The sequence below is a fragment of the Mesoplodon mirus genome (assembly GCF_964341445.2).
Source record: "Mesoplodon mirus genome assembly, chromosome: 2".
Classification (NCBI taxonomy): domain Eukaryota; kingdom Metazoa; phylum Chordata; class Mammalia; order Artiodactyla; family Ziphiidae; genus Mesoplodon; species Mesoplodon mirus.
The window spans coordinates 29,071,721-29,096,042 of NC_138977.1; the positions used below are offsets into that span (position 1 = coordinate 29,071,721).

The 24,322-nt window shown below is 39.8% G+C and overlaps 1 protein-coding gene across 4 annotated transcripts in view; it reads left to right on the top strand.

Moving 5' to 3' along the window:
* Positions 1–24,322, top strand: part of MARCHF1 (membrane associated ring-CH-type finger 1) — a gene marked incomplete at its 5' end in the record, with an annotated part of 448,487 nt that overhangs the window by 376,082 nt on the left and 48,083 nt on the right. For all 4 annotated transcript variants that reach the window (XM_082639864.1, XM_082639863.1, XM_082639865.1 and 1 more), the window contains one exon: positions 11,090–11,270. In XM_082639864.1, coding sequence (XP_082495990.1) covers positions 11,090–11,270 — 181 coding nt within the window. The remainder of the gene's footprint in view (positions 1–11,089; positions 11,271–24,322) is intronic.

Consider the following 24,322-nt stretch of genomic DNA (forward strand, 5'->3'; position numbering starts at 1 on the left):
GAAAGGTAAGCACCACTGGGGAAAATCCATTTCTCTACTCAGAAGTAGACCGTGCTCTGTCTGAACCCACCAACAGAGTGTGGATGGGGAAACAAGGTGATGGCTAACAAAGGAGAGATTATCCCATAGGGCACAACCCATCCTTTGATCTCTCCTGACTTGGAGGATTTGGACCCTCTGAGCTGATACTAAGACAAATGAGGAAGATCTATCCTGTTGTCAGTTACAGTTGGGGCCGGGACTCCTGGGGCTACACATGCCAACACACAGGGGAAGAAATCTCACGTACTCCATGCACCCACGGAGACGTCTCAGAAAGCCCTCCAAGAGGACCTGGCCCACTGTGAGATTGAATCACTAGGCTAGCCACTAATAGGGGAGTTCTTATGACAACCTTCGATCCCAATCAGAGTTTAAACTCCTGGGATCAATAGGTTCGAACCATCACCAGAGGTGATAGGGCTGCAAGGGGAGCAATTCAGATAGCATCTTACCAAGCCACTGCAGCTCACCTGACCCAAGTACCTGTGAGCTCAAATAAGCCTTGGCTTCCTCTGCTTCCATCATGGGCACAAGTGATCAGTATGTTCCTCTCCACTGTTTTCCATCGTGTGGTATCCGATGGGAAGAGGACGCAGCTGATTTCCTGTGATTTTGGATTTGCTCCAGGACCCAGTGAGGAACCAGGGACGTTGCTATGTCTCTGCCTTTGTTGTTGATCCTTCCCTGCAGCTCTGTGCAGATGGTCTGACGTTTTGACCAAGTCAGTGGTGACAAATTAGGGCATGAAATCAAACTCAGGAAGTCATGGTATATACCAGGTTTTTCGAGTTGAAAATACTCCTTTGAGAAAACAAAACACTTAAAAAAGTCACTTGTGTATAAAGAGCTGTCACTCATCTGTAGATGTTAAAAAGATTGTAGATTCAGCATGACCCATCTTATGATTATAAAAATTGTATCAGCTCTCTACAAAATATTTTTATTCCTATGTCATAATTGTACCTTTAATAGAAGTTTTCAAAAAATTTTAAATCTCAGGCTGAATGGTAGCTCATAATACTTATCTTCATCTCTGTAGGGAAATCTTAGAAACCTGATTTGCAAGGCCTTTTTCTTTTAATTCTAAAGATATTCTCTGGCTCCATATCAGTAAGAGTTGCTGGAAACAGCTGCTAGTAAGACTAATATTAAATACTGCCTATCTTCTTCTCTGTTTATTAAATAAGAGTTACTTCTCCTTTCTACAGCAGATCGGTTTGCTTGACTTCCTCTGATGCTGAGAGAGGGTGTAAAATTGGTACACCTCAGTTTAGTTCCTCAAATGCAAATAAAGAGTGCATGGTACTTGTAAGGGTCATACATTTCTCACTTTCATTATAAGTGAGTTTTCCCGAAACATAAACAAAACACTGGTAGTTGGTAACATCTTCTGAGAATTGATAAATCATCTCGCTAACCTCGGCTATCTCTTTTGGTCTGTACACGCTTAAACAATAGTTTAAAGTATAGCATTCCCAATCCATTTGCGGTCTAGGAATCAGCCATCTTCACCTTGACTTTTTAACACTCTCATCACTTAAATCAATCTTAATATCCTGCTATTCTTTCCATACAAAGAAGATCCTGACCCTCAAAATTAATAAACAAGAATTTATTCAGCTCATAATAGCAGAACTTGCAAAGATGAAACAACAAACAGCAAAGACTGGATCTGTATCTGTGCTAAGAACAGTGACACCTCAAACACTGCAGGGAAAGAAGATCTAGAGTCTATTTCATGAAGGATGTGAGTCTTGGGGCAGCTTAAATTTAAATGAAGTGTGATCAAGAAATAGGGTCTCAGGGGTTTGGGATCATATTTGAGAAAATTCCCAGAAGCACAGTCGCAGAACGCAATAGGCTGAGGAAATAAACATCTGAGCATTAATTTTAAAAAAATAGTATTTAACCATTGACACTTAATTAACTTAATTCTTATAAACAATCCTATGAAGTAGACACTGCTGTTTTCCTATTTTATTGGTGAGGAACTTGAAAATACCAGAGATTAAGTGAGGTAACAGACATGGACCAGCAGAACTAGGGTTCTAAGGTGATTGTACTATTAAAAACCACAGCAGTGTTTCCCAACACTTTCTACATCATGACACGTGCAGAGCATGGTAACATCTGTGAGTTAACTGGGATTAATGGACAACACACCCAGACCCTTAAAATGCCCCCTAGATGGAGAGGAATCAAGATCTTGGCACAGTGGTAAGTTATTTGTGGCAAAACTCATAGCTTCTCAGCTGGTAAATTCTGTAGCATGCTGCTATGCCTGTATGTTAGGGATTAAGAGGAAATACAGCAGGATGGGTAAGGTAAATCCAAATTATGGAAGGTCAGCTGAAAACCAGGTGAAGTAATTTGGATTTTATTTGATTGATGATAGGGTTCTTGAAGAATGGCAGTATTTTAAGAGGATCTGAATAACTGTATGTTTAAAGAATGATTTGGGGCTTCCCTGGTGGCGCAGTGGTTGAGAGTCCGCCTACTGATGCAAGGGACGCTGGTTCGTGCCTCTGTCCCGGAAGATCCCCCATGACGCGGAGGGGCTGGGCCCGTGAGCCATGGCCACTGAGCCTGCGCGTCCGGAGCCTGTGCTTCACAACGGGAGAGGCCCCAACAGTGAGAGGCCCGCGTACCGCAAAAAAAAAAAAAAAAAAAATGATTTGGAAGGAGCAGAGGCTTTAAGACAGTTTGTGTATCTGGTGACAATTCAAAACTACCAGAGCAATGGCAGTGAGGATGAAAAGAGGAAAATAATTTAAAAACCCAAAACACTAAGGGAGAAAAATTATTGGCATGTTGATCATTTGAATTTAGAAGTACCTAAATTAGAAGTATCTGAAAAGCTCAAAGCAAAGGCAAGCAATAGAACGGGATGTTGATGTTGATGGAATGGCATCTTTGGGAAGAGAAGCTATTTTGGAGATGGTGAGATGCAGGAACCAGTAAGAACCGGCTGAGGTTTCTTGCTGTTGGAAGGGCAACGGTTGGTTTTGGAGATGAATATTTTAAAATCACAAGTCTAGGAGCAATGCTTGAACTTGTGGTCCAGGATGGCCTCCCTGGGGCAGTCAGCGTAGAATGGAAAAATCAAAGGGTTAAGTACAAAACTCCCAGGATAAGCAGAGGGGAAATGCTGACAAAGAAATTTCAGGGGGTGGAGCAGGGAGATCGGTCTGTTGGAAAGGAAGGAAAACAGACTCGCAACACTAGAAATTTTAGGTCATGTAGTTTAAGAATTCCTTTACACTATGCCTGCCATGTAATCACACAACTTACGTTTGTTGCTTGAGTACCTTCCATGGTGGGAAATCCACACCCTCCTGGGCAAGATCAGTTCATCTTTGGAAAGTTCTGTATTTATCAATATATATATATATATATATATTCTTTAACTTGTGCTCCCTGGATCCAGTTATGGTTCAGAATAAGACCGGCTGCCCTTTCACACAATAGCCTGTCATATATCTAAAGACAATTGGCATGTAATGGCCCTTCCTTGCTCTTTTTTTCCCCTCCAAGATGTTAAATGTAGGACTTAATTTTTTTTTTTATGTCTCAAAATGAGTACACTCATACTGTAAGAGGTGGGCCTTGTACCCTACAATATTAAATTATAGTAGACGAGTTTTACCCATGAATTTAGACATGCTGAATTGTATACTATTCTCCACATGGTAACTCACCTGTTATGTCTTATCATAGGATCATCTCCCGCATCATCTTTCATCTTTCCAGGTTCCAGAATACCGACGTTCTGGGTTGGTCCTCCATAAGTAGTCACTATTTCAATTCCTACGATCATCCTGCATGCTCTTCTGATTCCACTTTTCCCAAGTTTAAGGGTAGTGATATAAGAGCAGTGTCATATAAGCCAAAAAGGGAGAAGTTTCAAGAAGGAGGGGTTAGTCCATCAGGAAAGACGGAGAACTAGAGAAGGCCCTTGGACTTGACTATGAGGAGGACGTTGGTAGCTTAGGAGAAAAGTAATCTCATTAGTACGGTAGATTAGGAAATATCTCCCCGACTTACATCACAGTCCTATGAGATGAAAAATGACAGAGTCCTGTGAAGTAAAATGCAGACATAAAAAATGGTGTTGCTTTAACCTAAATGTCCATCAACAGAGGAATGGATAAAGAAGATACATATGGGCTTCCCTGGTGGCGCAGTGGTTGAGAGTCCGCCTGACGATGCAGGGGACACAAGTTCGTGCCCCGGTGCAGGAAGATCCCACATGCCGCGGAGCGGCTGGGCCCGTGAGCCATGGCCGCTGGGCTTATGCGTCCGGAGCCTGTGCTCCGCAACCGGAGAGGCCACAACAGTGAGAGGCCCACATACCGCAAAAAAAAAAAAAAAAAAAAAAGAAGATACATATATATAATGGAATATTACTCAGCCATAAAAAGGAACAAAATTGATTCATTTGTAGAGACGTGGATGGACCTAGAGAGTGTCCTACAGAGTGAAGTAAGTCTGAAAGAGAAAAACAAATATTGTATATTAATGAATATATGTGGAATCTAGAAAACTGGTAGAGATGATCTTATTTGCAAAGCAGAAATAGAGACACAGACGTAAAGAACAAATTTATGGATACCAAGGGGGGGTGGGGTGGGATAAATTGGGAAACTGGCGTTGACACATAAACACTACTAATACTCTGTATAAAATAGACAACTGAGGGGAACATACTGTATAGCACAGGGAACTCTACTTAATGAACTGTGGTGACCTAAATGGAAAGGAAATCCAAAAAAGAGGGGATATATGTATACGTATAGCTGATTCACTTTGCTATACAGCAGAAGCTAACACAATATTATAAAGCAACTATACTCCAATAAAAATTAATTTAAAAAAACTAAAAAAGAATTGAGTTGCTTTTCTAAAAAAGCATGCATTTATTACCTAGCAGCACTTTTTGTTGACTTTATTGACTGTTTATGTATTGGCAATAGTGCCCTACTTTGGGATAATATATATATTTTGCAGTATTTTCTCATATATCTTATTTGAGCCTTGTGATAGCCATATAAAATTTTACAGATGAAAAACCAACTGTCTGAAAACTTGTCTGAGAGCACCCAACATACAGAAGAGTGAAGCTGAATCCCATCCCAGGTTTACTCTACACAGATCTAAACACACTCCCATGCCAGGATTTCTTTGAGACATGTTTGTGACTTGACTAACCTGGGGATTCAAAGGTGTCATACCTAACTCACCTGGATGCTGTCAGAATTCGTGACCTTGGCCTTACAAGCACTTGCTTTAACTGACTTCACAAACTAGCTGCTAAAAGCTGTTAGTCCCAGTGCATTGGCAGCAGTAACATAGAAAAACCAAATTAATAGTAGTAGTAACAATGGTATTAATCCCATGGTCCCATGATAAAATTAACAAATTAGCCATAATAAAATTAACAAGTATTAGAATGCCTACTATATGCCAGACATGTACTCTTTTATTTAATCCTCATGGCACCCTAAGAGTTATTTTTGACCTCATTTTACACATGAGTAAACAGAGAACTTCTCCAGTTTACTGGAGTGGAAAACAAGGATGTGAGTCAGGACTGGATTTGCTTGTGAACCTCAAGCACCAAATAAGTCTATATTTTTTATTTTTATTTTTTCTGTGACAGTGGAAAAAATACAACAGAAGGGATACGAATTCATCCATGAGGGAGATGAATGCATACTGTACACGGAAACAATCTTTGTCCCATTTCCTCCTATTTTCAGCATCTGTTCTTCCGCATCGCTGTGTCTTCTGGTCTCTCAAACCCATCCTTTTCTCATAATACAATGACCATGAGGTGGTTTCACTAGCTTCCCTGCTCAGTTCATCTAGACTTTATGACAACTATCTTCACACCGTCTTCTCTGATGCACCAGAATCCTTCACTCCTCATCCTTCTCCAGCCTGACCTAGTGATCTTGGGAAGGAGAGGTTGTGCTACCCTTTGTAGGACCTCTCTGACTGCTCAGCATACTGAGTCCCAGAACGTCCACCATAAATCCATGCTGTCTCATCTCACCGGGGACCTCATGGCTGCTCCACGATTCTGATATACATGCTTGGTTAACTTTCCATCACATTCTCCCAGTGGCTTTCTTTAATTATTTACAGCCTCTGTGAGACCGTAACCCCATGCCTTCCTGCCTTCCCTTTAGTTACCTGTTGTCTGTTATATCAGGGAAGATAGTAAGACCCCCCTAGGCCCAGGGGCTGCACCTTCCCTGCCCCCACCTCCTTTCCATCTTCACCTGCCATTTATCCTCTACCTCTTGCTCACGGGAAATGGTGTCTGTTTCCCTCCTGGATACCCTTGCACTTGTCCAAAGATATTCCTCTACCATTTCTTATTTCCCCACATTCTCCTGACTTCTCAAGAAACTTCATTTAACAATGGGTCATTCTCTTGCCTGATTATTTCTGTAAATGTCTCCCACTCTGTGGCACCTTCACTTCTGCTTATGAACACAGCTTTTACTGTTAAAAAACAATGAAATGAAAGTGAAAACTAGTATTTTCTCTAGTCCGCCATCCTTTCATTGCTCTGCTATATTTCTCAAAAAGAGTGGTTGTATCTCCTCACTTGTTTACTTGAGCACTAATTTCTCGTAACTGCTTACTACCCTTCAACATGCCTTCTGCCCAACATGTGTTCTAATCATTTTTTAGCTTAAGAAAGTGAATTCTAAGAATGGACATCAAAACACAACCATACAAAATCTATGGGATGCAGCAAAAGCAGTTCTTAGAGGGAAGTTCATAGCAATACAGGCCTTCTTCAAAAAACAAGATAAATCTCAAATAAACAACCTAACCTACCACCTAAAATAATTAGAAAAAGAAGAACAAAAAAACCCCTAAAGTCAGCAGAAGGTAGGACATAATAAAGATCAGAGAGGAAATAAATAAAATAAAGGTTAAAAAAATAGAAAAATATCAATAAAACCAAGCTGGTTCTTTGAAAGGCGAAGAATGGGCACCAAACTCTGAAGCATGATGACTAGTTTTGAGTAAAGATTAACGTCCAAACTAAACCATTACAAACATAGCAGTGTCCATAAGTACTGTGTTTAAAGCTTATTTAGTTAGAGAGGAGGATGGAAGAAAATGTAGGTAGGGAAATGAGGGGATAGAGAAAGGGAAAAAAATGGCATGGAATATGGGAAAAGAGTTGCAATGCTGTCTGAAGGTTACAGGGATGACTGCCTTTAAGAGTCCCATGTTGTAGATGTGCTTCGATGCCAAAGCTAGTAGTCATGGAAACCAAGCAAGGCCCTCGGGGATCCTGACACACTCTGCAGGCTGTCTCCCATCTCTTCCCAAGTGTTACCACATTGTTCCAGATTCTTAATACCTAGATGTTTGTAATCGTTGCCCAAATGGTGTCCCTGCCTTCAGGTTCTCTTCTCTTCCTCTCAAGTCACCCTCCATGCAGATGCTAGTGTCTGATTTTCCTTGCATGTAGCAAGAACTAAGAAAATGTGAATGAATTAAATAATGAATGAATGAATGAATGAAAATAATTCTAAAGTTACATAGTCACTGTGGCCCTTACAAATATTTTTTTAAGTGATGAATTATTTTTTTAAAAAACTTATGCATTAAAAAAAAAAATACTATTCTACCTGAGCCAAGAAGCCTTGGCAAGGGATGGGGACTGGAGGTGGCAGTGGAGGTCATTTTCAGATCTATAAGACTGAAAAAAAAAAAAGCCAACTTTTCTTAAAACTCAAACATTAAGGGGGGACTTGAAGCTGCAAACACATACATTTGTGTTTTCTAAAATTTATTTTAGAAAATTTTCTAAAATTTAATTTTAGAAATTAAATTAAAATTAAATTAAAATTAAACATTTTCTAAAATTTAATTTGCTCAATAGCATTTTATGGTCCACTCTTTATAGAAAACTAGAAATTATATGGAAGTGTAGATGTTTATTCATTAGTCATAAATGGTGAAAAGCCTAACACATGGTGGTTGGACTGTAAGCAGCCAGTTAAAATACCAAAATGCCAATAATATCTGTGAATTCAGCTTGTTCCTGCAGCTAGGTGACAGACACCAATGTAGATCATCAATGATTTTTTAAAAATCACTTAATTCCCAAGTCTCGATTTCCCATAAGGTAAAAATGCATCAAAATTATGATTATTTTACAGTGCATTTTAATTTTATTATTGAAATCATTTTCTCTACACAATTATTCTGTTGGAAAAAGCATGTTTATATTTTTATTACTATGCTTTCATTTATAATTTAGCAGTTATGGTTTGTGTGAAGTATATCAATTTAAGGATTGTTTAATTCTTCCTGTAATGGCTCTGTCACTTTATTTTCATTTCTAGCAGATATTTGAAGTTGATATTTAGCTTTTAAATTCATTTAGAACAATCTCAACATAGTTTGAAAAAGACTCTTTAGGAGCCAACCTGAGTTGGATAATTTAGAAAAAATTCAAAATGCTAAAATCACATAAAAAGAAATCTTGTGAAATGGAAATGAAAATGAACCAAGCTTTTGATTTTTCCTATGGGAAATAATCTTAACTTTATGAAAAAATGATATTGCCAGTGATGCTTCAGGTGACAGTTTCAGGAGAAGCTCTTTAAAAAGAATCTGTAAGATATAAGAAGTCTTGACTACAAGCAGAGAACGGTTCTGGTCAGTCTGAACTCAGTAATCAGTGAGGTCCCTGTTTACATCTGCTTATGATGAATTACTTCTTCAAGTTAGTAAAAATTCAGAGCCTCAGAATCATCTTGGCAGCTGTGCAGCACTTGACCCCCTTTGTGGTGACGAATTATGAGATGGCATTAACTGCAAATTTTTCTTTTTCAAATAAGAAACTTTACCCCCTGTTCCTGCAGACTGCTATGGACCAGCGGGCTTCAGTGGTGGGTCAGGAGGGGCTTTCGTCTTTATTGTGTGCTTCTCTCTGGAACCTTTACTTCAACTTTTGTTACTTGCAGAATTTGGGGTGATTTATTTTGTGAAACTTGTTTTCATCACTGTTGATAATAGTCAGACATTGTCTTTAACTCAGGATCACCGTGTTTGACATGTGTTTTCTGTAAAGGGACAGATAGTGAAGATGATAGTTTTTGTGGCCACATGGCCTCTGCATCAACTCTCAGGTCTACAGTTATAGTGGAACACAGCTCTAAACAAACGTGTGTGGGTGTGGTCCAATAAAACTTTATTTACCAAAACATGCAGCAGGAAGAAACGGGTCATGGTGTGCTGGCCCCTGATCTAAGGGAGTATCTTTGTGTGGGAACAGGTAGAGAAGAGGTTCAAAGGACTTCAGAAATCTCAGCCACTCATGATGTATAGTTCGTTAGGTTTCAGTGACCCCCCAAAAATATTATAATAAAATGATGTGCTATAGAAACCCAGATTTGCTTTCACTGGTTGCTTTTATAATAAGTCACAGTTTGTTGACTGAACAATTCCTTTAGTCAACAAGCATCTACTGACCAACAGTCTTGGCAACAGGTATGCTATAAAGTATACTTAAGCCCTGATCCTAGGACCTACACGTTTGGAGAGAGGACATATCTCAGGCTTTCATATTAATAGGCTCTGAGATGAGTTTTAGTGTTTCCCCACCACGCCAGCCTTTGACATGTGCCACAGCATCCAACACTGCTACCTCCTAACTCTGTCCAGGGGAAGGCAGACGCTGACTTTGAACTTTCCTGTGTTCTCATCCTATCACTCCACCCAAAGAACTTTTGAAGTCAGTGTTCCTCTTGGCCTACTTTATCTTTACTTAAGAAAAGGAGATGCAAGATACTAGTGTACTGTGTCATACTTCTTTATTTTGAGGTTAGGGGAGGGTTGGGTTTCAATTCCTGTATCTCATTGCAGTAACAATCTGACCAACCATCACATTTCCCCTGGGGAGACAGCTGAGCTAGATAAATATATTTTAAAATCCACTCTTTAAGACATGCTTCCGGAGAAGAGGGATGAAAGGAAAGAGCAGTAGCAGCAACTCAAACATTCTTCTAGCCTACCACTGTGATTCTGCTCCAAAAAATTACTATACAGGTGTTTTGGGAACATTCCATTCATATTTCTAACAGAGTTCAAGCAATATTTCTAATCAAATTTAGTAACAACTTCTAACAGCTGGTTATATAATAAGAATTATTGAAGTTCTAAGGTTTGAATTTGTGACCTGGTGGTATAAAAACTTATCCAGTGAGGAAAACAAATTATTTTTTTAAACTTGAAGAGGAGAATAATGACGATTTCATAGACTATGAATCTATGACACTAGAAGTCTTAGTAATTCAGTAAACTACTTGAACTAGGAATTCCTTGGAAGATGTAGTAATTAACATTTTAAAACAGTAGGATTTACTGTACTTGAACTTTCTGTAATCAGTAACTTTTGTGACGATGATTATTGACAGTTTAGGCCTTTTGTTTTGACCAAATATGTGTGCATCTTCCTAGGAAAATCTTAATAATACTTCCAAGTTGAGACTTTCTATATTCACTTTATTCCATAGTAGCATATTAAAATGTTTCAGAATTCTTCCACATTGGTAAGATACCATATGTAATAAAGTATACACCCCATAAAACTACCATCAAAGTAAAACATTGAAGTTACCAGGTTCCAGCATTCCTTAGAATACTAAGTCATAACTTTTGTATATGAAAGCAAGCTTGTGCCTATGGACACTGACTTTTAATAGATGAAGGTGGGGACATAGCTCAATAGCTATGCTGTTAAAATTGACTCCTGTGTAGGAATGATTGCACATTTTTGATGTATTGGTGTCTAACGCCTTTGAACATGACTTAAGAGTCCAGCAGTGACTACGCAAGGGAAAGGAAATTAGTATTGGCCATAGATTCTGCTCTAGCATTAAGCTGCAGTGCAATGTCCCTGGGTCTGAATGTGAGGTTGCAGTTTCTAATACAGCCTGGGATGTGTGGGAGGAGGATGCCGTGTGCTCCCCGAGGGAGAGATCTCACCTGGCTGCTGTGTCCTCCCCAGGATCTGTCACTGCGAAGGGGATGAGGAGAGTCCGCTCATCACGCCCTGCCGCTGCACGGGCACCCTGCGCTTCGTGCACCAGGCCTGCCTCCACCAGTGGATCAAAAGCTCTGACACGCGCTGCTGTGAGCTGTGCAAGTACGACTTCATCATGGAGACCAAGCTCAAACCCCTCCGCAAGGTAGGGTGTCGTTGGGACTGGTGTGAGAGAAACAGCCGACAAAGCAGGCATTTTGTTAATTGAGGTATAGTTGACTTCAGTAAAAACGTACAATGTTGTGTTAGTTTCAGGTGTACAGCAAAGTGATTCAGTTACACATACATATTAAAAACCCATTTCTTTTCCGCAATAAGATCTTGCTAACATGCTAGTATCTGCTAAGAAGACACATCTTGGGTTGGGCTCAATATGTAAAATGCAGCCAAGTGTTTGCAGATAATCCTCCCTACTTCTGTTTTAGGGTCTAGGGCCTCTGGTTTTTGTTTCACTCTTCAAAGTCAAAGAAAAGCATGTGCGTGTGTGTGTGTGCGCACGCGCGCAAAATACACCTGTGGGTCAATGTAATTGAATTGATGAGAGCTGTGAGAACATTGTATTGATACTTACTGAAGTCAGTTCCCAAGAAGGTTAGATAATGGATCCAATAGATTAAACAATATGAACTCACCTAATTTCTTGAAAGCCAGACATTAGGTAATGGAAGAGAATGATGTCTTCTACAAGGCGTGGACTCTTTTTTGTGTTTGCCTTTATCTGGAGATTTGGTTTGATAGTTTATGTATTTATTTTTTCATGTATTATTTTTCCATATTGTGCATCAAGCTGCAAGAGAGAGGTATTTTTATCTATAAATTTAATCTTCAAATTTCTCGTTTGTGTTATATTTTTCTAAAGAATGAAGGTAAGAATTGAGTTGAATATAAAGTTAGCATCTAAATCAATGCTGGCAGAGGATAGCTTGTAATGGATGCAGACGAAGACAATGAACTTTATATACTTCATGCATGATAGCTGGGACCCTGGATTTTAGCATGTTAACTTATCTTTTAGCCTAACTGAAGCCTTATGTATACGGATGCCTCAATTTCCAAAGGAGAGTATGGAGACTGCAACTTAAATAATGAATCTTCCTAGAGCTGCTTTTTCATTTAAATTTCATGCAAAGAAAAAGTGGATTAAGGTGAGGGGTTCCAGGATGAGCAGAGATGTAAAGCAAACGAGAAGATTCCAATAGACGTGTGACTGGTGGCTGGCCATTGCACATCTTCATGAATTCTGTAAATTACAGAGAGGGAGAACAGCAGTCCCTGCTTTTGTGATAGCCTAGATTTTTAAAATCTGCCAGTGGCTTATAGATGTCAAAACTGGTGCATAAAACACCTTTGAGTTATGGATTTTTTTAACATGTGGGGTGACCTGAGTGCCAAAAGGTGACACTCTGATCGTCCAAGTCCCAAAGCAATCGATGCCAGAAATAGAAATGGACCCTACCTCCTTGCCCTTTGCTTTATCTGCTGAAGGATGCTGTGTGCTCTCTGGAGCCTCTGCATGACACATTGTGCTCTGTGATTCTGTAAATTTCCTTTCTTACCCCTCAGGGAAGTACCAATTGTTTCATAACATCTGTATAGTTCTCCATTTTCTTCAACCTACATCTGTATAAAATTTTCATTTCAACTTTTCAAACATAGTATTTCAATATGAGAACAACAATCTAGGATAATAAAATATTCTAATTTTCTCTTCTTCATACTGTGCCCCTCCCCCATTTTTAATTTTTTTTTTTTTTTTTTTTTTTGCGGTACTTGGACCTCTCACTGTTGTGGCCTCTCCCGTTGCGGAGCACAGGCTCCGGATGCACAGGCTTAGTGGCCATGGCTCACGGGCCTAGTCGCTCCGCAGCATGTGGGATCTTCCCGGACCGGGGCACGAACCTGTGTCCCCTGCATCGGCAGGCAGACTCTCAACCACTGCGCCACCAGGGAAGCCCCCTCCCCCATTTTTGTATCATAAGCAGTACATGATGCTGTATGGACCTTAGAAAGTCTTCTACCTTCAGCTTTTCTAGAATCACCCCTGACATACAGCTTTGATCCTTTCCTAGTATTCCATTCCCAATAAGTTACAATCCTTTCAAGAGATCTTTTTTCCTCAACCGACCTGTTAACAAACCAGAGAAAGACTCCGAATACATCTGTCTTTTTAATCTTAAACTCAGCCATAAAAAGGAACAAAATTGTGCCATTTGCAGAGACGTGGATAGACCTAGAGACTGTCATACAGAGTGAAGTAAGTCAAAAAGATAAAAACGAATGTCGTATAATATCGCTTATATGTGGAATCTAGAAAAATGGCACAGATGAACTTATTTGCAAAGCAGAAATAGAGACACAGATGTAGAGAACAAACTTATGGATACCAAGGGGGGAAGGGGGGTGGGATAAACTGGGAGATTGTGATTGACACATATACACAACTATGTATAAAATAGATAACCAATGAGAACCTACTGTATAGCACAGGGACCTCTACTCAATCCTCTGTCATGACCTAAATGGGAATGAAATCCAAAAAAGAGTGGGTATATGTATACGTATAACCAATTCACTTTGCTGCACAGCAGAAACTAACACAACATTGTAAAGCAACTATACTCCAATAAAAACTTAAAAAAATACATATTGCAGCAACCTGGTGGGCACATCCTATCTGTTGATTAATGAAATACCCTAGTTTCTTTTCACAGACGTTTCCTTTGATTGGTCATAAGTATTGATGAAGAGCAGCATGTCAACATCCTTCATTTTTAATGGCATATATACCTCCAGAGGATGTCAGAATCTAATCCAGAGGCTGCTTGCCAACAGCCCACAGATGTGTTTTCCTTGACCCACAGGGCTGAAAATTTGAATCTGTGATTATTTCATGTAAAATCCCACACATCTGTATTTGTTTGAAAACCACTGTATCTGGCTTGACAGGAACCACATTTCCGTAAGACAGCAACCAGTGTAGCTAGCGGGAGGCTGGCCCCTTTGTAAAGCTGTTTGCCCTCAAGAGCCCTGCATTTCTCAGTCCTCCCTCTTTCTGATCCTGAGAGATCTCCTCTCATTTGAGCATGAGACCTCAGTGATCTCTGAGCATCAGATCTCTCTGTGGCTCTGGTGTACAGATCTGAATTTTCAGCTCCTGGTCTAACATGGTCTAACACAGTCCTAGACATAAGAAACATACATGCTATTCCTACCTGTATGATTTATGGGCTTTAAACACCTAGAAGAAGGATTCCACTCTTTCACTTTCTCCCTTAAAATTATGGGGCCCTGTGATAATACTTCAATGGCGGTATCTGAAATGACTTTTCAGATTTTGAAGTGATGTGAACTATACAGACATGAGGCATATTTAAATGGTTCTGGATGGTTTATTTTCATGGCACTGAGATTCATCAACAGTTTTCTTATGGTAGTTTTCAAGTGGTCATTAAGAATGACAGGTATAGCATTTAATTAGAATATATTCAAAGTACATCTAATTAATTGCTCTCAACTCAGTAATTCTATTACAGTTTATAACATTCTAAAGACCAACCACATGAAACAATTAATTTAGCTAATGATTCTGAATTTCTGTCATTAGCCAATGGAGGCAGGAGATTCTGTGGAGATGAAATGGTTTCTTGAAGTAGAAAGGTACAAATCTTCATGGTCTGACAAACCTTGGGGCTTAATAGCCCCTAAAGATATCAGTGAAAGCTTACTTCATTAATTGCTACTATTACTACACCAAAATCTAAGTTAGTGAATTCATCAAGGTATCCTAATGTTTCCAGAAGAAAATCTTTAAAGTCTAAATAAAAGCAAGGCCTTATTTGAGAAAAAGCAATTTTCATCACCTTTAAGTCAGTCGCTCAGCTACTTTTATAACACTCAATAGAAGTCTCATTAATCTACTGAGTTACCAAGAATCAGAAATAATTCTCAGGGCCCAGAAAAGTCAAAAATATAGAAAGTGTAGCAACGACTAAGTGCATTCTGGAACTGCATGCAGTCTCAGTTAGGACGAGGAAACTAATCTGTTCTGAAGCTGAAGACCTGCATGGGGCTCAGATCTGAATCTCACTCCTGAATGGGAGAAACCAGCTACTGGACAGAAAGCTGAGCTTAATGAGGACAGAGAATACTCCTGACACTGTGTGTCCTTCCCTATAAGAGTTCTCTATATGGTTTTCCATTTACAAACTATTTGACAAATAGATAATACAAAATATGCAAATCCATGCATCGATTCCTTGTCTCATTTCTACAAATAAAATGAGGCAGTGAATCAATTCAATTACGTTTGCTTTAGTAGCAGTTAGGTCAAACCATATGCACTTGTCATGTTTATAGATCAAAAACAGTTGAAGATTGGAAAGTTCATAAATATAAGTTCTGTAGAACTTATTATGCTAAACAAAAAGGAATAATCATTTTGATATTTTTAAATTTATTTTATTGGAGGATAGTTGATTTACAATGTTGCGTTAATTTTTGCTGTTCAGCGAAGTAATTCAGCTATACATATATATACATTCTTATTCATATTCTTTTCCATTATGGTTTATCACAGGATACTGAATATAGTTCCCTGTGCTATACAGCATTTTTATATTTCTACATTTCCACCATAGTGACTTACAACGCTTTAGTTGAAATACCTATTTTTAGAAAATAAAGAACTGTAGTTAACAACTACCGTGTTGTTTTTTTCCTTTCCTTAATTTGAGGTAGCATCCATCTTTCAGAATAGCCAAGAGCCAGTGCAAGTTAGCATAGCAGGTCAGCCACCCCAAGGGTGTTACTGATTCTCTGCTGAGCTGGAGCTCTTGCAGTTCGTAGCCTTAACATTGGACCAGGCAGGATGTAGTCAGATTCCTAGCCAGCAGCTTCTAGCACCCTGTTGAATAATCATACATAATAATACAGAAAGGAGATTCAAAATGCATCCTTTACTTATCATTATGGGTGATTTGCAATTTCACTAATGCAACCACCACAGAATGAATTTTCTACTCTGTGCCAGGCATTTGGAATGCACTTCTCAATTAATTTCATCTCATTACAGCCCCATTGTGTGTAGGCACGTGAAGCCCATTTTACAGAGCACATGAGCCACTTGCTGTCTCACACTCCGAGATTCCTGATTCCATAGCATGTGCTCGCTGCATGGCATCTCACTGCCATAAGCACTGGGAACCTTGCCCTTTAAGCATTAAAACTTCAGTTTTCACTTAAACTATCTAGTGGAAATCTTTCAAATTAAAACTTTCTAAAATAAAATTGTTTCTAAAACCTTCCTTAAAAATTTTTTTTTATTGAAGTATAGTTGATTTACAATGTTGCATTAGTTTCAGGTGCACAGCAAAGTGATTCAGTTATGTATATATATAAAACTTTTTCAGATTCTTTTCCCTTTTAGGTTATAACAAAATATTGACTATAATTCCCTGTGGGAATTATCCAGTAGGTCCTTGTTGATTATCTATTTTATATACGGTAGTGTGTATCTGTTAATCCCCAAGTCCTAATCTATCCCTCCCCCTTTCCCCTTTGGTAACCATAGTTTGTAAAACCTTCTTTTTTAAACATGCTTGTTTCACCCCATATATTTTCCTAATACTTAGCTACATCATTCTGTAAACATCAATTAGTTTACAGGCTGAAAACATGAGCAGCCTCGGCCGTTGATCTTCACTCCGATTTGCCAGCCTGCTGTGCTTTGAAAGCCCTTCTGTCTGCTTTGTGCTGTTTCTCTTTCTTCTGCTCTCAGAGCATGTGCTTCACTCCTCCGCTCCTCCAGTAGCCCTCATTCAACATGTTACATAGCTGCTGCCTTTTCGCTTTAAACAACAAAAACAACAAAATCAAAATTATAGACTTGGGTCTATACAAGGCTGAAGTCAGTTCTAGATGAACTTCTGCGCAATTCTCTTTGATCATTGGCAAGGGTTTTAGCAAGCGTGTCATGCTGACGTCGGTCTAGTGTACTTGGAGTTCTCCACAGCATCCTTCTTAATTCTCAGTTTTGCTCAAATTACTTGGGATTACATGATAAGAAAGCCCTCTGCAAATGAACTTTTGATGTCTCCAGGCTGTTCCCTTATTGTCAGAGCCCAGTTCTTGGGAGCAGGTTTTCTGTTTCATTTCTTCACAGACATGTAAGCCTGGAAGCAATGAAAATCTCTGCCCTGGTACAGGGCCAGACAAAGCTTCCTTTATACTACTTGCAGAACATCCATACTCATAATTTGCAGTGCATGCTCATTCAACCCTCTTCTTGCTGAGTTTCAGTTTCATTACTATATGATCCCTCAGTGATTTAGAATACTCTTAGGAAGTGATTCTGTCTTCAAACTCACAGTCTCCAAATGATCCAGGACGTTTTCCACACAGATTTCTCACTGTCCAGTGGTGGCGTTGTCTCCAGCCCGGCACTTCCCTTACCTTCCAAGGGCTTTATTCTGTGAGAAGCAGGGGCCAGCAGGCTCCTAACTGCTTGCTGTGGGCAGGGAGAGAGTGAATAAACCACCAGATAACAAAAAGAAGATCATTAAAAGAGAAGTAGTTCAATTCAATTGGAGCATTGTCTTACGTACTAAAACATTTTTCTTGGTTTTTGTTGCTGTTATTGTTTCATGGCCTTACCCTCATGCTCTCGATTGAACTACAATTGATATTTGGATTAAAATAATATTCCAGGGTGAGTAGATAACAATCCCAACATGTCTGTGTCAGATAATCATGAGACGGAAAATACAAGCATCTCGCATATTTTTCTAATAGGTACCTGGGAATTATCACATGGCCTCATCCTTTTGTCTTTTGAGGAAACACTCGTAGGTCAATTAGTCTGTAAAATTTCAAAAACAGAAAAACAACTGTGTAGTCAACTGGGCTCAATAATATAGAATAATTGGTTCAAAATAGAAATATTCTTCTCTGGGGAGCAGATCTTCTTCTTTTGTGAAGCTTACATCCATAAATAGGCCTCCCCCTAGGCAGACTGGACCCCACAGCCGCAACCAGCTGTGTTCTGAATGGTTGTCCTGAAAAGGTGCCAATGGGCCCAGTTCACTCATTCACTCACCTCCCGGTAGGATCTACCACGTCTCAGTGGTGCTCAGTAGAGAACCAGATAGAAAACCCCTGCTCTCAGAGGGCCTAGAGTCCCCTGCAAGAAGGATGGAAAAGGATGAATAACTTACAATATGGTGTAATAAATTTGAAAAGCATGGTAGTTGGTGGGTAGTGGTGTGGGAATCAAGAATTTTCTGTGGGAATGGGAACGGTCATTCAGAGAAAGCAAGCCACCGTATATTTGGTCTTTATTGTGAGACCATCATATCAAGAGGGGGTTTTTTTGCAGTAACTATAGACACATAGCAAAGTATCTCTTCTCTTTTGTTCTCCATGCTTCCCATAACCTGGGGTAATCAAGAAGGTATTAGCTACCAGTTGGACATCTGGGAAAACAGAGCAGGATTTGCTAGGTCTCCCAGAGGAGATGTAAGTAAACTATCTCTGAATGATCATTGTTGGCTGGAACATTTCTCTTCAGCACTTCCTTATTAGAAGTCCCAATTGTATACTAATTTAGTTCAGTTTCTCTCTTTGAACATTATGTCTTGAAGAATATAACTTCACTGGGTTGGTTAGAACGTTACCTGGTGTTAGTATTCTAGATATGAAAAGAAACACTTAACTTACATTATATTCTTTACTGAAGTCTTTAACTGGACACAGTGCCCCCCACTTGGGAGAATCTGTTTTCCTTTTGCCAAGGATAAGGGACACACAGAATGGAACTTCTTTTACATACTGTGTATTTTGATATTTGAAACGTAAACTATGGTTAAATTGATGGAATCAGTGTTGCAGTGATCCATATGGAAGGCATAAAAGCATCAAATTAGAATGTGCAGAAGTAGATGCACATCTGCGCATGCGCGCGCACACACACACACACACACACACACACACACAGTTACAAATAAAGCTTTCCCCAAAGCATCATCTTATGACTGAGGGTTTTTTATGGGAAAGAGGTATGTATATATTGTGTTAACATCTTTATTGGAGTATAATTGCTTTACAATGGTGTGTTAGTTTCTGCTTTATAACAAAGTGAATCAGCTATACATATACATATATCCCCATATCTCCTCCCTCTTGCGTCTCCCTCCTACCCTCCTTATCCCACCCCTCTAGGTGGTCACAAAGCACTGAGCTGATCTCCCTGTACTATGCAGCTGCTTCCCACTAGCTAGCTATTATACATTTGGTAGTGTATATATGTCCATGCCACTCTCTCACTTTGTCCCAGCTTACCCTTATCCCTCACCATGTCCCCAAGTCCATTCTCTAAGTATGCGTCTTTATTCCTGTTCTGCCCCTAGGTTCTTCAGAACGATTTTTTTTTTTTTTAGATTCCATATATATGGGTTAGCATACGGTATTTGTTTTTCTCGGAAAGAGGTATATTTATATTCGTCTTTCACTTTCATTTTTCTTAAGACGGTGGAATGATTATCAAATTACTTTCATATTTAAATTTTCCTCCAGCTAAACATTTTTCTCTCTTGGCTGGGATTTTTTTCTTAATTCATTGCTCAAATCTTGGCATAAAACATAAGAAAAAATTTTCCCTAATTTTTTGGTTTAATATTTTGAAACATAAGGCACTGGGAATCAACATGGCTTTTTGAAAAACTATTGAAACCAAGTCAAATTCCTTTTCTGTTGGATTGACAAGTAAGAGAGAAATGAGGGAGACTTTGATATGATATATCTGGGAGGATGGTGTCGAGCCCCACCTAGTCCATCCACATGCGTGTGTGAGGCTATGAACATGATCATGAGGTCAGTGGCTGGAAGATTTCACTCTAAAAGAGGACCAGTCCCTCACAAGCCAGCTTCCTTCCAATTTTCTACTCTTCTCTCCCTGGTACCATCAAGTGGCTCCTGTTTCTTGCTTCCCACATAGATACACCACAGCCTCATCAGACCAGTGCTATCACCCTGCATATGAACGCTTTGCCCCAAATTAGGCTGATTTACCCCAGCCAGATATGGCAGGACCTGCCCCTGTGAAATGTACAGTGTGAAACATTATAAAAAGTGGGGAAAGTGGGTCAGGAGGCAGAGGTTGGGCAATCCGTACCCCATTCTCTTTCCCGTTCTCTCTGAGAGGCAAGCTATTCTCCCCTAAGGGAGGTCCCTCCACACGGAGACCTGAAGCAAAGGGGAGAGGGAAGCCCTGGAAGACAACAGCGCTTCCATCATAGGGACCTTCCTCCAGGGGACCTCACGCTCCACCCCCAAAACACAGAGACCCCTACAGTCAGGAATGAGTCATACGTTTAAATCCTCTTTTAACTGAAATATACAGAGAGGAGTTACAGTCAATTTAAGAAGACAAATAATCCATTCAAATAGTAAAGGAAAGAGCTACAAGTCAGAAGATCAGATTTTTAAAAATATTTGATTCCTTTTTTTTAAGATTTACTTACCACACTTATCTATTTATTTTATTTATTTTGGGCTGCGTTGGGTCTTAGTTGTGGCGCATGGGGCTCTTCGTTGTGGTGTACGGGCTTCTCTCTAGTTGTGGAGTGCGCGTTTTCTCTTCTCTAGTTGCGGCGTGCAGGCTCCAGGGCGTGTGGGCTCTGTAGTTTGTGGCATGTGGGCTCTAATTCAGGTGTGGGAGCTCAGTAGTTGTGGCACATGGGGCTTAGTTGCCCCGCGGCATGCGGGATCTTTTAGTTCCCTGACCAGGGATCGAACTGGTGTCCCCTGCATCGTAAGATGGATTCTTTACCACTGGACCACCAGGGAAGTCCCAGAAGATCAGATTTTAAATCTGGTTCTGAAGCTTAATCCCTCTGACCTTTGACTCAGTTTCTTCATCTGTAAAAGGAGTCTGGACAAGATTATCTTTTAAGTTTTTTCCAACATAAAATTCTGTGATTTCACAAAAAAGCAAAGTGAGGAATCTGAAAGAGAGAGAGGAAGAAAGGAAGGAAGGAAGGAAGGAAGGAAGAGAGGGAGGGAAGTGGGGAGGGAGGGAGGAAGGGGCCTCGCATTAAATGAATTTTAAATGTTCAGAAGAAAAACTTCACACCCACAGTAGCTCAGGTTGTACAGGACAGGATGCTGAGTAATAGAGTCCAGGTTCGAGTCCTGAAGAAGTAATGTGTATGCTTTCAAAATCTTGTTACCCTTTAGAGCAGACCATGGTGGGAAAAACAAGACACACTCTCTCCACATTCTAAAAAGAAAGCCAGTGAAAAGCATGACTAAAGGAAGACAGGGAAGAAGAAAGGGAGAGGGAAGAGGAGAAAGAAAGAAGCAGAGAGAGGAAAGGGGAGTGTACAGGGCGGCCGAGTACCCGAGGTGTCCTGGGAGGTGACTGGAAGCTAGAGGGTCTAGGCCATGCTCTTTTTTCTTATAAGTTGTAAACAGGTCGTTAAGAACTAAAAAAAAGTCAAGCAAATTCAAATGGTTCTTAACAGCAAGCTTCTGCTACATGGAAGACTCCTGGCCCTAAGAAAAGAGGCAGGCTGGGCTGAAAGTCATCTTCTCTTTGCACAACCAAGAAAACCAGTGTAGACTGAAGGGTTAGTTGAATCTAAGAAAGATTCTGTTTTCTTGAAGGCTAGTGTTTCTGTAAACGTAGAGCCAGCTTAATGCAAAAGTTGATATTTTGATGAAGTGTTTCTACCAATAAGCAAAGCTAACAAATTTTTGAGCTAGATCTTTTCTGCCTCCAGGAAATGACTTATCTCCGAAGAGACTGATAATCTCCTACTAGACTCTGCATAAATAAGACCACACCATAGATAAGGGCCAACTGTATCTGAAGGACCACACTGAGAGGCTTCCAGGAATGCCCAGTCCTGATTCACTACTCCCACTTCCATTCAGTCAGTCAACAAGACATTTACTGAGCATCTACTATGTGCCAATCACTGTCCCTGGTAGTAAGATTATAGTGATGAACAAGCAGAGTCCTCTGATCTCAGAGAATTCACATTCTTATGAAGTAGGGATGAAGGCTGAGTTTGAAAATGAGTTAGTCAAAATATTTTGAAGTAGACTTAAAAACTATATGGGAGACATTTTTAGTAACTGGGCAGGGTTAATAAAATTCCAGCTATTACATTATAATCCAAAGGAAGTTTATGGGACTTCTTTGAATCCTCAATTTCACAACTACCTCTCTGTTCCATTAGCAGAACAATTTAATAAAGAAAATTAAATGAAAAGGTTGTTGAGTGAGTGAGGAACAAAGCTGGGAAGATACACAAAGACAACCCTGCCCAAGTTGGCTGAGAAAAATTACGCCATGTCTGTGGAAAGCTGCTCAGTCCCACAGAGAAATCACTTTCTGTTGGGAGCCAGGCAGGTAAGATAACTGAAAGAAGCAGCCTGGTTTTAGGAGGATAAATGGCAAATAAGGCAATACGGTCCTGTGATAAGGAGTAGAAGTGACTGTGGCGCTCTGAAATAGACACGCCTACTCTAAACAGAGCAGTCAACAGTAGTCGATTGTTGCCAAATCAACTACTTTTCCAGATGAAGCCACAGTTCTAGATTTAGCTTAATCTCTTCTGATTTTTAAAAAACAGTTGTAACTAATCAAACTCAAAATCTATTCGGGCAAAGCAAAACAGATCTGAAGGCTAGATTCAGCCCCCAGACCGAGAGTCTATGACCTCTGCAGGGTAGCAATGCCTATCTATCTTTGCAAATATCTCCCCAATGGAGTAGGGCATGATGCAGTGAAAAGAACCTGGGCTGAGTGTGCAGGACAGCGAAAGTCAAACCCCCGGTGTAGCCGCCCTGTGGCTGTAGGTGCATCCTGTGACCTGGGATGGGATCTATCAAATTGAAGGAGGAAGGAGGAAGGGTGGCAATAATATTGATATCTACTTTGCTGACTTTTCAGTTTGTACTGAGGAATAAAATGATGTAAGTACAAGTCCTTTGTCAGCAGTAAAGTCCCACAAAGTGGCAGTGTTATTATTTTCCCCAGTTTCCCATCACCCGATCGATGCTCTAGCAAATTCACTTTTCCATTCTTACTAAATCAGCACTTGGCATTGAATTCGCTGGAAGGCCATTAAGAGAGTGGCATGCACATTTTCAAAGAACTAATTTCTAAAGCATTGGATGATTATAGGGGTACATGCATTGATTAATTTGTTCAGTGATTCGTGGTGTTTAGTCATCCACATAAGAGTTATGTTGCTTTAACTTTGCAACTTAGTTTATCTCTAAAGAATTTGCTGAGCAAATTAATAATGTAAGCAAGGTGAAGGCAGGAGAATCATTAACATACTGAAAACTTTTAAGGAGTTCATAAAAATGTTCAAGAAAATAATTAGCCTTGCCTGGCATATTTGACCAAAATTTATTTCGTGTTTACTTTCTAAAGGGTGACCGCTAAGTGTACTGGGCATTCATTTGCATATGAACACCTGACGTAGTTGTTAATCATTTTTATTGATTCATTGAAATATTTCTTTTAAAAACTTCTGATACAAAGTAACCCAATAGCCTGGTTATTTTTATTTTTTTCTACCTGACTGTGTAATGATTAGGGCTTGAGCTCTGGAGTCAGCCTGCCAGTGTTTGCACCTTGAAAGGAGTCGTTGTCGCTTTAGAGCTTTGGGCAAGTTACTCAGTTTCTCCATGCCTGTATTTCCTCATGTGTAAAATGGAGATAATAAAAGTGTGTACCACCCGATATGGTTGTTAGGCAGTCTGAATGAGATAATACATGAAAAGCACTCAGCACTGCATCTGGAACATGATGAGAATAAATATTAACTGTTAGTATATGAATTTTAAGTGACTTTAGTTTCAACTTCTCAGCTTTGTTTATGGTCCTAGACTTTTTAAGTTAAGAAGTGTCTTTTGAAATTGTAACTGGTTTCCAAAGCTGTTTAAAGCAGTAGAACTCCCCTCCTTTTTTAAATGTAATTCTATTTAGAATTCAAAAATATAAAAGAGGTAAGAGGACACAGGGTAAACGGAGACAGTACAGCGTGACTCGGGAGTGGCCCCCTGACTGACAGTGGCATTTCCCAGGCATCAGCAAAGCCATGGCACGTTCGCTGAAGCCACACAGCCTAGCCTGGAACAGCTTAGGGTGTAGGAAGAAGGTGGGATCTAAAAAGATCATAGACA